The sequence below is a fragment of the Notolepis coatsorum genome, assembly GCF_963971535.1.
Source record: "Notolepis coatsorum genome assembly, chromosome: 2".
Taxonomy (NCBI): domain Eukaryota; kingdom Metazoa; phylum Chordata; class Actinopteri; order Aulopiformes; family Paralepididae; genus Notolepis; species Notolepis coatsorum.
In genome coordinates, this window is record NC_140166.1 from 22,846,007 (window position 1) to 22,860,749 (window position 14,743).

The window sequence follows — 14,743 nt, forward strand, 5'->3', positions numbered from 1 at the left end:
ATAATAAAAAGGAAAGAGTCGTTTAAATGAAGTTAAAAGCAGGATGTTTATTTCTAAATATGCTACAAGTCAAATGGCAAAACAAGAAAATCTCTTTCACCTCTTATTTCTTTTGTATATGTTTTTTTCCTAACCCCTGAGCACCACAATCCAGAATTCCCCTAACGCACTGGATTCATCCAAGATGAAGAAAAAGGTAAAATCATAGGAACAAAGCTTCATACACAGCGAATAAAAAGCCATTAGAGGATCTAAAAACTACCAGCATAGCATAGCTAAAATACAAAGTAAACAACATGTTATTTTTTTTAAGTAAGTACATAAGTGAATTTTTTTTTTCTTTTTCTTTCCGTGGCCAAAAAGCTGTCACTGAAGTCTTGTTTTTTTTTTATGTCTCTTCTCTCTCCGTCTCGTGACAACGAGAGCTCTCTGTATATAGCGACTCCCGAGAACTCTTTGGTGAAAAGGATGATGGTGATGTACTGGTTTTCACAGTCATTACAGCTGATTGGCATCGTGTGTGTGTGTGTGTGTGTGTGTGTGTGTGTGTGTGTGTGTGTGTGTCTGTGTGTTTCCTGTCGTCTGTACCTGCCTCTGGACTTCAACGGTAAAATGTAAGAAGGGATGAAGGTCAAAGTGATGAAGACAGTTGTATAACGTGATGAAGGTAGACTGTGCCGGCGCGGTGTTCACAGAAACATCTTCGATATGTCCGTCCAAAGCCAAGTGAACCGTATTGTAGAAAACAAAAAAAACTAAATAAAAACGGAAAAAAATGTGCGCATTCTTTGTGCCCTATTTGTATTTTTTCTTTTCCCTGTGAGCATCGCATGTCCTTCAGTAAAACTCTCGTCACAAGTGATTGCAGAGCTGCTGGATGTTTGACTGACTGACTCCTACATTCTTCAGAGAAATAATTATGTGTACTATCGCCACAGAACTCCAGATGCTTTCCATATATCTGTTAAACAACGTCACAGAAACAATCATGATTTATTTTGTACATAATCTCACACACGTCCAAAAACTGTTTTGCACACGTTCATTTAGTTTGACCGTTATTGAGAGTAATTTTTTTTGAATGTGGCCACCAGTGATGTCATTGGGGACGTTGAATCCTTGCGTTGTGTTAATTACAGTTCAGTGAAATGATATAGACACAAACTATTTCAATACCTTGTCTTATAGGGACTGTTACCTCATCATTTCACTGAGCTGTAATTAACACAACACAAGGATTCAACGTCCCGATGACATCACTGGTGGCCATATTCAAACTAGTTTACTCTCAATAACTGTCAGACTAAATGAACATGTGTGTGTGAGATAATGTATTTTTTTTTTTTTTAAATCAGCATTGCTTTTTGGCGAAGTGCCCCTTTGCAAGAAGGATGATCTAACAAGGTCCATCTTACCTCTAACATATTGAACATTATGTACTGAACGGCTTGTCAGATCGGGGGCATTTAACCTCTGAAAAGGGTGTTTTCCAAAAGTTTTGTAATATCAACATTCTAAATGATCTTATGTCTCTTCAGCAGCGGAATGTGCTCCAAGCCACCACCCCCCGCCCCCTCCCCCCACAGAAGCGATATATCAAAACAGGAAGTGATATTGTGGTGGATATTCTCTGAATACCTTATACAGTATTATGCCCACGTAGTAACGACCTGAATCCTGAAGAACACATTTTCAAGTAAACACTGGAATCAAAAGCGGGAACGGCCACCTTCAATAACCAGAACCGACGGTTGGTCTCTGCAGCGCGTCCTGCCGTCACAGGGCTGTGTGTGTGTTTTTATAGTTCTTAACATTACTATATCTATACAATAAGTCACACAATATATTATTAACTTTGTCAACAAAGATCTGACAGTAGCTGTATAATTGTATACATGAAATAAATTTGCCACACAATAAAAACAAAACAAGCACTGGTGAAGTAGTCGCTGGCCGCTCCCCCGCGGCGCGGCCCGACCCGCTAACCCCTCCTCCGTTTGTGTTTCATGCAAACGCACGTTGTACGGACCACAGTGGGCGCACGTAAAAACTGGCAATTAAAAGATTGTGGTCATGTTTGTTGGCACAGCCTATAACAAATGAGGTAGATGTGTGTTCATAAAATATTCCCTTCTTTGGTATAATTATACAAAATATGACAAAATCCAGTGATCCGTTGAAACAAAAACATAGATTTTTTCAAGTGGCTTTACAATAAAAATAATAGAAATGAAATATATGAGGTATATCTTGTATTCATACTCTACTATGCCTATGTACAGGTAGATCGGTGAGGTATCTGTCTGCATTCGAAGAAACTCTAGGGTTTGCAAACAAAGTGGTGTAACGTTAGCCGAATGCAAGGTTTGCTGCCCAGGATTTGAACACAAAAACAAAATAAATAAAATTAGAAATTATATGCTTTAACAGACTTAATAAAACCCCCTATATCTTCCAACGGTTTCCCCATTTCCCTTCACAATAAAGAACATATTTTTTATATCTTTATGAAGCAAAGCAGAGAGAAAGACAGACAGAGTGAGAGAAAGAAAGAAAGAAAGAAAGAAAGAAAGAAAGAAAGAAAGAAAGAAAGAAAGAAAGAAAGAAAGAAAGAAAGAAAGAAAGAAAGAAAGAAAGAAAGAAAGAAAGAAAGAAAGAAAGAAAGAAAGAAAGAAAGAAAGAAAAAAAGAAGGAAATGACAGCAGGAGTAACTCTCCAATGTTAGACACAAGTGCATTACTTATAAAAAAAAGGAAAAAAAAAGACAACTGGATTCTATTCACAATATAAAGCCACGCTGTGAGTGATGATTGGACCTTGTCTTGATGTGTCGTGCTGCTTCGCCCTCTGTCTCGCCCTCCTCTGGGTCACAAGTTGAAGTGCTTCACCCAAACCCGTGGTCAAACAGGCCTCTCTCTCATTTCAACAACACCAAAAGAGGACTTTCTTGGTTTTCTTTGGGGTTTCTTCTCTTCCTAGGCTCCCGCAAAAACCACGTGTTTACCAGTAATACCAGATCTGTTTTGTGTGCTTCTATCTGATTGTAAATGCCTTTTGCAAACGTCACTGGTACGTATTGATTGGTTACTGGTAGGTTTTGAGTCAATGCATAAAAAACGACATTGCAAAAGACTTCCCCAGAAGGGCGGAGGGGAGGCGTGCAACCTCTTCTCCTGCATCCTCCACCACATCCATTCCTCCGAGCACGGCTTTTGTAAGAACCTCTGACCACCGGCGAACAGTGGAGCAATTACGTGGGCTTGCGATATTTAACCCTGATGAATGGGGAAGGTGTCAGAGGAGGAGGAGGTTCGCCTCGTCGCCACCGAGAACAAGTTGACGGCGAGTCACGTGGAGAGACCGCCTCATACTGTCAGTCTCCTCTCTCTCCGGGGGGACAAACCCTTGATTCTGTGTGGGATGTGCTTCGCCTGACCGTCAGACGTTATTCTCACTCTAATCGTATGATATTCCTCTCAAACTTTGATCGTCGCCACTGTACACGTCTCGGACTGTCGTACGGGTGTTGTGCTCAGTCTGTCTTGGAATCGGTTTCTAATTTTTTCTTCTTTCTTTCTTTCTTTGGTATCAGCTGTAAGGCAGCGAGATTCTGGGGTCTGCCGTAATGCCGACATGCTCAATAGATCAACCGCTGTGTCTTGCTTGAAGTTCAAAGTTCAACGTCCACATCCTCTGTGGGGTGGGTGGGGAGGTGATGGGTCACCCAACCTTCAAGCTGCTCCAAAGTGTACAGGTGTCTTTGAGGAAGCAAAGGACAGCTGAATTCATACGTAGCCTATACACACACACACACACACACACACACACACACATACACGCACACACACACACACACACACACACACACACACACACACACACACACACACACACACGCACACACACAGAGGTCCTCTTAACACACTACCACTCCAGAGTAGGGAGGAGTAGGGAGAAAAGGATGAGAGCCTTTATTTTACTGCGGAAGAATTTTGTTGGTGAATGAGTTTGTTTCCTCTTCCATGTATTTCTCAACTGGACTACGGATATCTGATAAACAGGGTGGTGGGGTGGGTGGGTGGTGGGGGGTAGATCCACTTTCAAGAACAATAGGATCCTCTCTCTCGATATTTTCAGACTGCTTATTGTTTCTGGGAGAATGATAAGGGGTGGGCGGGTAGAGTTGAGGTGTGTGTGGGGGGGGGCTCAGGGGGAGGGGTTTCCGTGTCCATGAACAGAGGATGAGGAGGAGGTGGAGGAGGAGGAAGAGGAGCGGGACGGCAGAATCTGCGTGGGCAACAACACCGGGCTGATCTTTCCCTGAGACTGAGACGTGGTGTGGTTTCCACGGTGACCTGCCGGCAGCCCCGCGATGGCTGGCTTCCTGGCAAACAAGACCCCTGTGGGGACAGACACATCGACGTTATTTATCAACGGGCATTTCTCAATAGCAATTCATATTACATTTTATTATAGTAATTAGTACTTCTCTGCTTATTATATTGATAGTAACACACCAGTGAGGCGTCAAATCAAGCCGAACGATCACCTTCGACGACACAGTTAAGTGTGAGGTTTCAAGGGACATTAATTGCGGCAGTAAAACCACAGGACATGATTGAGGTTCCAGTGGTGAAGCGTGACAGGGATCAACCGGATCAGGGACGATCCTCAGCCTCCACAGAGCGGATCGGCCATTCGAGGAGAGAGCTCTCGACTAGATCGGATGGACCACTTCAAATCCAATGGAAGTTTCCACCGGGATTACGCCACCACACAGATTGCCTATCTTTAGGTAATTACTGCCCCAACCGCTCGAAGGCACAAGCGGCTCTTGGTCGGGGCTTGACCCCCCCCCCCCAGGCACGTAAGACAATAAGCCCCATCGACCTCAGCTCTCAGGCCCAATTTTAAGATATTTAACTTTTTTTACTCTATTGGTCTCCCACTTCATTACCATGGATTTTATAGCAAAGACATCAAATTGCGTGGAGGACTAAGCGCCAGGGTGCTGCTATAACTTATTGAATTTCCTGCCTGCAATTACATCAGCAAACGGCCCCTCTATTTACCTGTGTAGACAACTCCATTTATTTCTATTGACATGTTGATGCTGCTAATGCCGCTGGTAGACAGGTTCAATGCGGTCTCTTGTCTGTCATCTGTCAAGAGAGGAGGCAGAGAGCGAGAGCGAGAGAGAGAGAGGGGGGGGGGGGGGGGAGAGAGAGAAAAACTCAATAGGAGCATTTAGAAAAAGGAACACAAGAAGCGAAACAGGGGGAGAGCTGTGGCAGAATATTGGTCATAACTCAGAATGACAGGATAAGGAGCGCTTTATTAAAGAGTTCTGGGAGGGAAAGAAGAAAGAACTGTCAAAAGATGTCACGGCCATTTGTACACGTCTGTTATCGCAGTTCGGCTGCGGATGAATCCCGTCCGCGCACCCCCAAGTCGAGCGCCGCTTGGAGAACTCGGACGGCGCTCTCGAATTAATCCGACTTGGTGTGAAAATTACAGAAACACACACACGCACGCACAAACTCAACACATAGACACACAAACTCAACACGTACACACAAACTCAAACACGTACACACACAAACTCAACACGTACACACACAAACTCAACACGTACAGTACACACACACAAACTCAACACATACACACATAGTCAACATGTACACACACAAACTCAACACGTACACACACAAACTCAACACACAAACTCAACACATACACACGTGGCACATAACGGTGATTCTAGTCACCCGGCGTGATACCAAGCGAGGTGTAAACGTAAACGTATTCGTCTCTGAACTGACGTGTCTTTTAACGGTTTTGATAAACAGTCACTTTCAGAACGGTTTTAGCCACCATCGGAAAGAGCAGGCGTGCTCGCGTCTGGCTGCACTGCAGGCAAAATAATAGTGTTTGGATGTAATCTTTAAATGACAGTGTTTATATGTGAGGGCTAGAACCTGGGAAAGATTCTCACTCATTTTCCCATCGCGTATGAAGCGCAGAGCCCCACTATTATGACTAATATGAGAGAGGCAATGATGCAGACAGAAATGATATCACACATGAGCAGATAGCCCTTCATTCTTCCTTTAGCTCTATCATTAAGTAATGCATGACTTATAGCTTGTCGTAAACCAGGCTCTCAGAAGGCTGAAGCAGACGGCATGCCGGTGAGTCGCCTCTGGTCATGAAACACTATTTCTTCATAACATTCTGTGGAGTCGGCTTCACACACATGTTTTATATGATGAATTATGGGTCCATTAGTGGCATTTTCACAACGATATCCCGCCCCATCATCTTTTGGAAATGGCGTTACTTGATTTTGACATATACCACCCAGAGAGGTAGACGTAACATAGTTCTGACAGCGTTGTCAAGGAAAGCAGCTATTGGATCCAACAGTTCATTTGACGACGACACAGCGGACTTTACAGAAAGAGATCACGTTTTTGTTTTGGTGGAAGAAAATAAATAAGAAAAAAAACATAGGCCAACGTTCCGAATTCTACCCGTTAAAAACACTGAATGGAATGAACAAGTTGGAACAGATACTATCATAGACTGCACTGATTAAATACAGATTGAATGAATGAATTGTGCCCAAGCACCTTGATACAAAACCACGGAGAGCATTGTCTTAGCTGTGCCGTCGCAACTGCGCCGCTACATTCAACATCTCAGCACGGCAGCGTTCATACAAGGCAACAGCGTCGCTTTAACTTTTTGCCCTTGATTCAACAATGGAAAAAGTTGTTTATGTGCTAAAACCTGAAAAGTGTTTTTGATGAACTAATCAATAACAGTTTGGAAAGCTCAAGGACTCTTGCCTTGCAGCTGACTCCTGCACAAAGACCGTGAGACAGTCTGATGTCTTCAACGCACAAAGACCGTGAGACAGTCTGATGTCTTCAACGCACAAAGACCGTGAGACAGTCTGATGTCTTCAACGCACAAAGACCGTGAGACAGTCTGATGTCTTCAAAGACCGTGAGACAGTCTGATGTCTTCAACGCACAAAGACCGTGAGACAGTCTGATGTCTTCAACGCACAAAGACCGTGAGACAGTCTGATGTCTTCAACGCACAAAGACCGTGAGACAGTCTGATGTCTTCAACGCTCAAAGACCGTGAGACAGTCTGATGTCTTCAACGCTCAAACCTGGTGACACTGCAGAGGCCTGAAATGTAACATGGGCTACGGGACCAAATATGTTAATGTAATATAAATAATAAAGAATCAATGTCCAATAGGGCTGACCTTCGAAAAAAATTTTGGCAGTTGAAGCTTCGGGGCCGAGATTCGATTTTAATTCGAAGCTTTAAAAAAAAGATATATATATATATATATATATATATATATATATATATATAAAATATGCATATATTTTGTATTCGTATTTATAAAAAAAAAATCTCTATAAATAAAGTGGATTGTGGGCGTCTAGGTGGTGTAGTGGGCAAGGCGCTCGCCACCAATGCAGGAGACGCTGGGTTCGAGCCCAGCTCTCCGCATTGCTATCAGCTTGGCTGGTCGTTCATACTAACACTAACAATTGGCAGTGTTAGGGGTGGGAAAGCTGATGGGTGGGGATCGGACGTTGTGGACAGCGACTCCTACAGGTCGGTTGCTGCGCCTGCGCAGCAGAATCAGGAAGCGACGGGGGCGGCGTGTCCCTCCCACGCAGACCCCCGCCGCTGAGAGATCGCGCTGTGCAGGTGAAAAGATGCGACGGCTGCTTCCTCGAGTACCGGAGGGGACACGTGATGTAAGGCTTCGTCCACATTGCAGCCGGCTTGTGGGAGGCATGGCCTAACAACGTTCGAGACAGGGGAGGGTAGAATTGGACGATACGAAATTGGGATGGGAGAAAAAATAAAAAAATGGGAGAAAGGTGTTACGTCTGTTGTTGAGCTTAATGTGCACGGTGCAGCTGAGTGGCCTGTGTGAAGGTGTTACCTCTGTTGTTGAGCTTGATGTTCATGGGCAGCTGGGAGGCCATCGCCAGGAGGTTCTGCTGCAGAGCGTGTTGCATGAGCCTCTGCTGCTCCTCTGCCATCATCATCATCTTCTTCTCGGGCGGCTCGCCGCTCTCCAGCTTCTCCCTCAGTTGCTCCAGGGCCGCCGCCTGCACGGCCGCCGCCGCCTGTGCCGCAGCCGCCTGAGCCGCCACGGCTTGGGCCGCCACCACCGCCGCCATGGCGTGATGGCCGCCCAGAGACATGGGGATGGCCATGCGGCTGGGCATGCAGCTCATCATGGACTCCTCTGTGGGGGCAAGCGATGGTTAGTGAGTCAACTTTATTTTTTTACTTTATCTATAAAAAACACCAATTCAATCTCCACCCTCTCTTGGAGAAAAGGCGACGCTTGTGTGACAGGAAGCTCCGGGGAGAAACCCTTTTGTTCGACAGAGGAAAGCAAACGTTGTGATTGGCAGGTGAAGAAATGGGGGCGAAGTTTGCAATGATAGGTCAACCAAGTGACAAAGTGCTTTGTAAACTCCTAACATCAAAATTAAAACTAAGAGAAATTATTCAAAGCAAACACATACATCTCACAAAAAACACGACACCTAATGACCTATAACGGATTAAGAAGATGCCTTGGAGTAGAGGAAGGCAACTGAACCTGATTGGTTCTTCGGAACATCTTTGTTTTGGAGTTTAGCACATTAATCCTGGTTGTTTATAGTGAGAGCAACACTCCTGGGCCCTATTCCCCGTACCTGGTTCAACTAAGTCGATCAAGAGTCCCATTATCCAGATTCAGTTAACCCGATGTTTGAAGCCGGGATTTTCCTGTTCCTCAAAGGTGGATTCAGTCTCGTTAACTCGAACCAGACTTGAGACCCAGGATAAGTGCGCGCGGCCGCTTCAGTTGAAAAGCCAGCACGTATCGATAGCAGAGATCCTGATTTTCTAACGGCATTGATTGATTAATTGATTTAAAACTTTATTAACAGATTGCAGTACGGCTCAATCGCCTCGCCGACAAGTTAAATGCGTTATCTATAGGCTAATTTTAAGTCCCTCATTACCTCAATCAATCAGATTATATTTCTTTAAACTTGCCTGCTGGCAGTAGGTTTATGGATTGAATAATCAAATGAGATCTTGCTAGCGAAAATAATGAGTTAAACTGTTATACAGAATAAGGATACGGCTCTCTTACCCATTGATTGATGTATGGTGGATCTTTTACTTATCTGCACTGTGGTGTAACGGTTTCTGCTTTTGACTTTCACGCAGACGGCCCGGGTTCGAATCCTAGTCTTTTCCTTCTTTTTGCAATGTAGGAATAATTCAATTTGGTGCACGTTGAGAGCTATATAAAGAATGACATCCTCAATGCATGTAGATTTATAATATTTTAACTTAAAACTAGGCTACTTTTGCGTATAATCATTAATATTATATTCCAAAAAATTATATTGGAAACGCGGGGTTTCGAACACCGGTCGCCCGGTTGCCAGGATTGAGCACTACCGCTGCGCCACTGTGCCAGACGGGATAGATTCATTGTTTATCCATTAATGTACGAGAGACCCGTGTTTAGAATATTTTTTCTTTTGAATGAAGTTTTATCTCTTTATTCTCAAATGCATTAATGTGATGTCAACGGCATGTTTCATTCATTAAAAATATCCCCGCGGGATTCACATTTGCAATGCGCCGTTATTAAAATAACCACATGCAGCGTGTATCGCGACTCCGAGCGCCGTATATGACGTGCATTATTTTATTTAGGACAAAGTAAATCTATAGGCTCAATATGATTTATTATCAGCATTTAGTTCTATTATTATACATTTCAGAAGCCCCCTCTAGGAAAACGAAGCACAGAAACATAATTCAGAATGGTATAATGGGATCTAGACTGTTAGAATCATTTCAGGAAGCGAGCTGTCATTTATTTGCGGGGGCGTGGCCATGGTTCATCCGGCTAACTGAAGTTAACCCTGCTCCCGACCAGGCTCAAACTTTTTGATCTGTTGTCATGGTGATTTGGACAATCGCGCGTCGGGGAATGGGAAGGTCCGGCTTAAGTCAGGCTTGACTGGAAATTATCCGGCTAACTCAGTTATCCAGGTACGGGGAATGGGGCCCTGGTAGTAGATATGAACAGGCATGCGTTCTTCATGGGACGGGGTTGCACGGAGTAAGATAAGTACTCGCTATTTGCATTTAAATAGCGCCGGTCGTCAGGTGTGTGAAATACGTTCTCAGATACATTCACACCTAACTTGTTGTGAAGACATGTGTTACATCCATTCGTAGAGGCAATTAGGCACTGTCTTTAGTCTGTGCTCAAGCGAGGGGACATTAAATGCGCATTCGCGGGAGCGCGCGTGCATGTGGTGCGTGCAACCACAGATGATTTCAATAACGCACCACTGGATATGAAGGTTGTTTATAGTGAGAGCAACACTCCTGGTAGTAGATATGAAGGTTGTTTATAGTGAGAGCAACATTCCTGGTAGTAGATATGAAGGTTGTTTATAGTGAGAGCAACACTCCTGGTAGTAGATATGAAGGTTGTTTATAGTGAGAGCAACACTCCTGGTAGTAGATATGAAGGTTGTTTATAGTGAGAGCAACACTCCTGGTAGTAGATATGAAGGTTGTTTATAGTGAGAGCAACATTCCTGGTAGTAGATATGAAGGTTGTTTATAGTGAGAGCAACACTCCTGGTAGTAGATATGAAGGTTGTTTATAGTGAGAGCAACACTCCTGGTAGTAGATATGAAGGTTGTTTATAGTGAGAGCAACACTCCTGGTAGTAGATATGACATTGGTTCATGGTCAACTGACTTCAAACTGCTCACACGAAAACTAGCTGAACATAGAAGCGGGGCAAACTGGATGTATTTTCACTGATCCGTACGGGGACATAATAATATTATTCCCTGGACACTAGATGAAGTTCCTTTGCATGTATTTTAGAACTGCTTCAGACGGTCAAAAACAAAGCTCAGCTCGATGGCACGCTAAGACAGTCTCTCTGATGTTGTTCTGGCCCCCTTCCCCCGCTTTCCTTGTGGCCCGTTATCAAGCATTTCCCAAACTGTTTGTGTTGCATTCCACTGTCTGATGTGATGCGGAAATTGGCAACGTTGGTATGAGGAAGTCCTGCAAGATGTTTCCTCTTTGGGAGCGATGACCATACCACCCACAAGTTACATGAGGATGAATGTATGGAAATGGGGCGAACATTGTGAAATAATTTTCAAACGCGAGAGGACTCTTGACTTCTCCTTCGGTGGTCAGGTGCTCACGCAACCGTGTCTCGGACCAGATGGTCTGATCTGTACATTACATCATGTGCAGCAGTTTTCTGACTCATTTCAGAAATGTAATGGAAGGAAATGTATCATCGTTCAGATTAAGCAAACAGGGGAACAGAACAGGGTTGAGATTGTGGTTTTGTGTGGGATTTTGGTCCATGTTTACAATCTGTACCAGATTTTCTGTTCCAGTTCAATCTAAACGTGTTTAATATTTGATATTAACCTGTTAAGCTGCTGTTCTCGTCATAAATCGATCAACACAGACCGTACTAATTAATGTTGTGTTTCTTTTTCAAATGTAGCTAAGAGTAAAGACCGTAACCCTATCAAAACAGCAGTCAAAGTGTATATTTTCAGCAATACGTTTGTTTACCGATGATTAAAACATTTCGCGAAAATAAGAGTTTCGAGGAATAATGTGAATTCTCTGTGCATTGCATCGTAAAAAGGTGTGTAGTCACGTGAGGAAATGACAAAATCCAGATTGCATCATTGGTAAACAAACATAATGCTGAAAATATACACGTTGACTACTGTTTTGACAGGGTTAGGGTCTTTACTCTTGGCTACATTTGGAAAAGAAACGCAACATTAATTTATACAGTCTGTAGAGATGGATTTATGGCGTGATGTCATTGTGGGTCCGGTACCGGACCCATCAGGCTTAAGAGGTTAAGTTATTCTGATATACATTAGGTCTTTGAGTTCAGAGTCAGGCAGTAACGGGTTTATCAGTTATTACAGTAATGTGTTTATCAATGATTACAGTAATGTGTTTATCAGTGATTACAGTAACGTGTTTATCAGTTATTACAGTAATGTGTTTGTCAGTTATTACAGTAACGTGTTTATCAGTTATTACAGTAACGTGTTACTTTAATTATAATTTGAGTGATAATACTACAGTTACCAATCAAATTATGGGAATATTTCTAAGAATACAATATTATTCTTTATCATTCTATGAAAGTATCGGAATCCAAAAAACTATTATTAAAGCCTGCTTGTCCTCAACAGAGTACACATTAAAAAGGGCCTCAAAACACATATTTTTAATAGAGCCTTTTTATTCATTTTTATCTAGTTTTAGCCCTTCTTATTTTGTGTTATTTTACTCTTTTACTAGTTTTAGCCCTTCACATTTCATGTTCTTTCTACTCTCTTACTAGTTCTTATTTTCTTCTACTGTAGCGCCTTGAGATTTGTTCTACAAATAAAAAGTGCCTCTACAAATTTAATATATTATTATATATATAATTTATAGTATATCGTTTATGTATATTGTTTATATATATAGTTTATCGTATATCGTTTATAGTATATAGTTTATATAATATAGTTTATATATATAGTTTATAGTAGTTTTATATAGTTTGGCATTACATACCTGCTCATCTATACCGTTACTAACATATTGTGAAAGTTGAGAAACCTAAGTAACATAAATATACAGAAAAGGTAACGTGTTCCTGCTCTAAACAAGTGATAACTTTATTAATAAATACAGTAGCTACTCCACAAGTGATATGCATTACAAATATGTAATATTAATAACCAATAAGCCCAACTCAAAGAACCTCCGGTCACATGACACTGTGGAGTTAAAGCAATGTCAAAACATAAAACAGTTTAAAATAAAATACCGTAATTCCTCTAATAGTAACCCCGGCTTGTATTTGTTTCAACTGTAGCGGATACCAGGCTTGTATTAGGAGGAGGCATGTATAAGAGAGAGGCCTATATTTCTAATTTTCAAACCGATCATAATGAATAAATCAACATTTTGTGTCAGTTTGAACCCAGTAAAATGTACTGGGTTCATTTATTGAAACCAAGTACTGTATGAAATACGGTAGTAAACAGTGCAATTACAGGTGGTCAAAAAAAGTTAAATAAAGTAAAATAGTGCAATCACAATACTGGTATAATAATAATAATAATAACTTCGTTTTATACAATTCTGAGGTAGGCTTACTCTCTTGGTAAACATTAACACCATACCATTATATGGTATTTACTGCACAGCCAGGCCAGCATATAACAACAATAACAAAATATACCCGGCTTGTATTAGGAGGCCGGCTTATAATTGCTTAGCTCAACAGCGCACCCGGTCATTAATAGAGACCCGGTTTTTAATTGAATACCGGTTACTATTAGAGGAATTACGGTATAGTAGTCTAATGGTTTTCCAGAGGTACAGCGATGAAGGGGTTTGATAACTGGCTGTGTGTATGTGTATGTGTAATGTATGTATGTGTATGTATGTGTATGTATGTATATATGTGCATAATGTATGTATAAGTCTGACCATAAAGAGAGCAGGTACATTAGTAAAGTATGATGATTGAGTAAAAAGGGGTGTGATTAAATTCTTCTTCCCACTCCTTTTCAAATATGTAATGACAAAATTTAGTTAGACTTTTGTGTGTAAAAAAAAAGAAAATATTTACATATTTGAATGGCTTAAGGCTATATCTGTACTTAATCAATCAATGACAGGAAGCAGGAAGCTCTCAGCTCACCTTTCTTGATCACGTGGCCAAGGTGGATGCCGTTGTGGGCGGACATGGGCAGGTGCGGCAGGTGCATCTTGGGGGAGGAGAGCAGGGTGGGCGTGCCCACCGGGGAGTAGTTGAAGATGGCCGAGCCGTAGCTCTGCCTGCGCCCCTCCCGGCGGTTGCTGTCGATGGCTGCCTGGAGCTCGCCGGGGCTGCTGAGCCCCCTCTTTTCACATTCATACGGGTAGAGGTACTTCATGTACCTGATGGGAGGAGAGAACAAGTCTTTCATTAACACACACACACAGTGAGAGATGGGCGACATACAGGAACACACACACACACACACACACATACATGCGATGAAATGTCTCTACACTTTTCCCATCCTGCCGTCCTTCCCCCCAAGGGCAGCCGGGAGCAGACATGGTCTGCGGCGTGGGGCCGCGCCCAGGGACAAATCGTAGTGGCCCTTTCTGTCTTCGTCGGGGACGCGACAGCGTTAGCGATCTGTTGTTGTGCATGTTTTCCCATTGGATTTATCTTATCGGGAGGGGAAACCCTTGCGAGCACGCGGAGAACATGCAAACTCCACACAGAAAGGCCCGGGAGATACACCCCACCTGGGTACCTGGCAAACCGGCGACCTGGTCCCCAAGCGGGAATCGAACCCAGGACCTTCTAGCTGTGAAGCGACAGTGTTAACCACTACACCACTGTGCCGCCAGGAGAGAGCAGTAGCATTATTATTCACAGCATGTCAAGATTATTGGTTTAACATCTTCCAATCTATCACGTATTGGTCATTTCTGTCACATGCTGACAAACTATGAAAGCCTGCTGTGGTCACGGTACATGGGGTTTGGTGTTTCGTGGTAAATACAATCTCTTTCCACAAAGAGGCAGGACAGTTACACAGCTTGGGAGAC

At 42.8% G+C, this 14,743-nt stretch overlaps 1 protein-coding gene across 2 annotated transcripts in view; it reads right to left on the minus strand.

Annotated features, from left to right (window-relative positions):
• Positions 1–1,594: 1,594 nt before the first annotated feature.
• Positions 1,595–14,743, minus strand: part of arid3c (AT rich interactive domain 3C (BRIGHT-like)) — a 211,705-nt gene continuing 198,556 nt past the window's right edge. For both annotated transcript variants that reach the window (XM_084308771.1, XM_084308770.1), the window contains 4 exons: positions 13,839–14,077; positions 7,982–8,290; positions 5,073–5,162; positions 1,595–4,400 (listed from right to left, as the gene is read on the minus strand). In XM_084308771.1, coding sequence (XP_084164897.1) covers positions 4,207–4,400; positions 5,073–5,162; positions 7,982–8,290; positions 13,839–14,077 — 832 coding nt within the window. In that variant the 3' untranslated portion in view covers positions 1,595–4,206. The remainder of the gene's footprint in view (positions 4,401–5,072; positions 5,163–7,981; positions 8,291–13,838; positions 14,078–14,743) is intronic.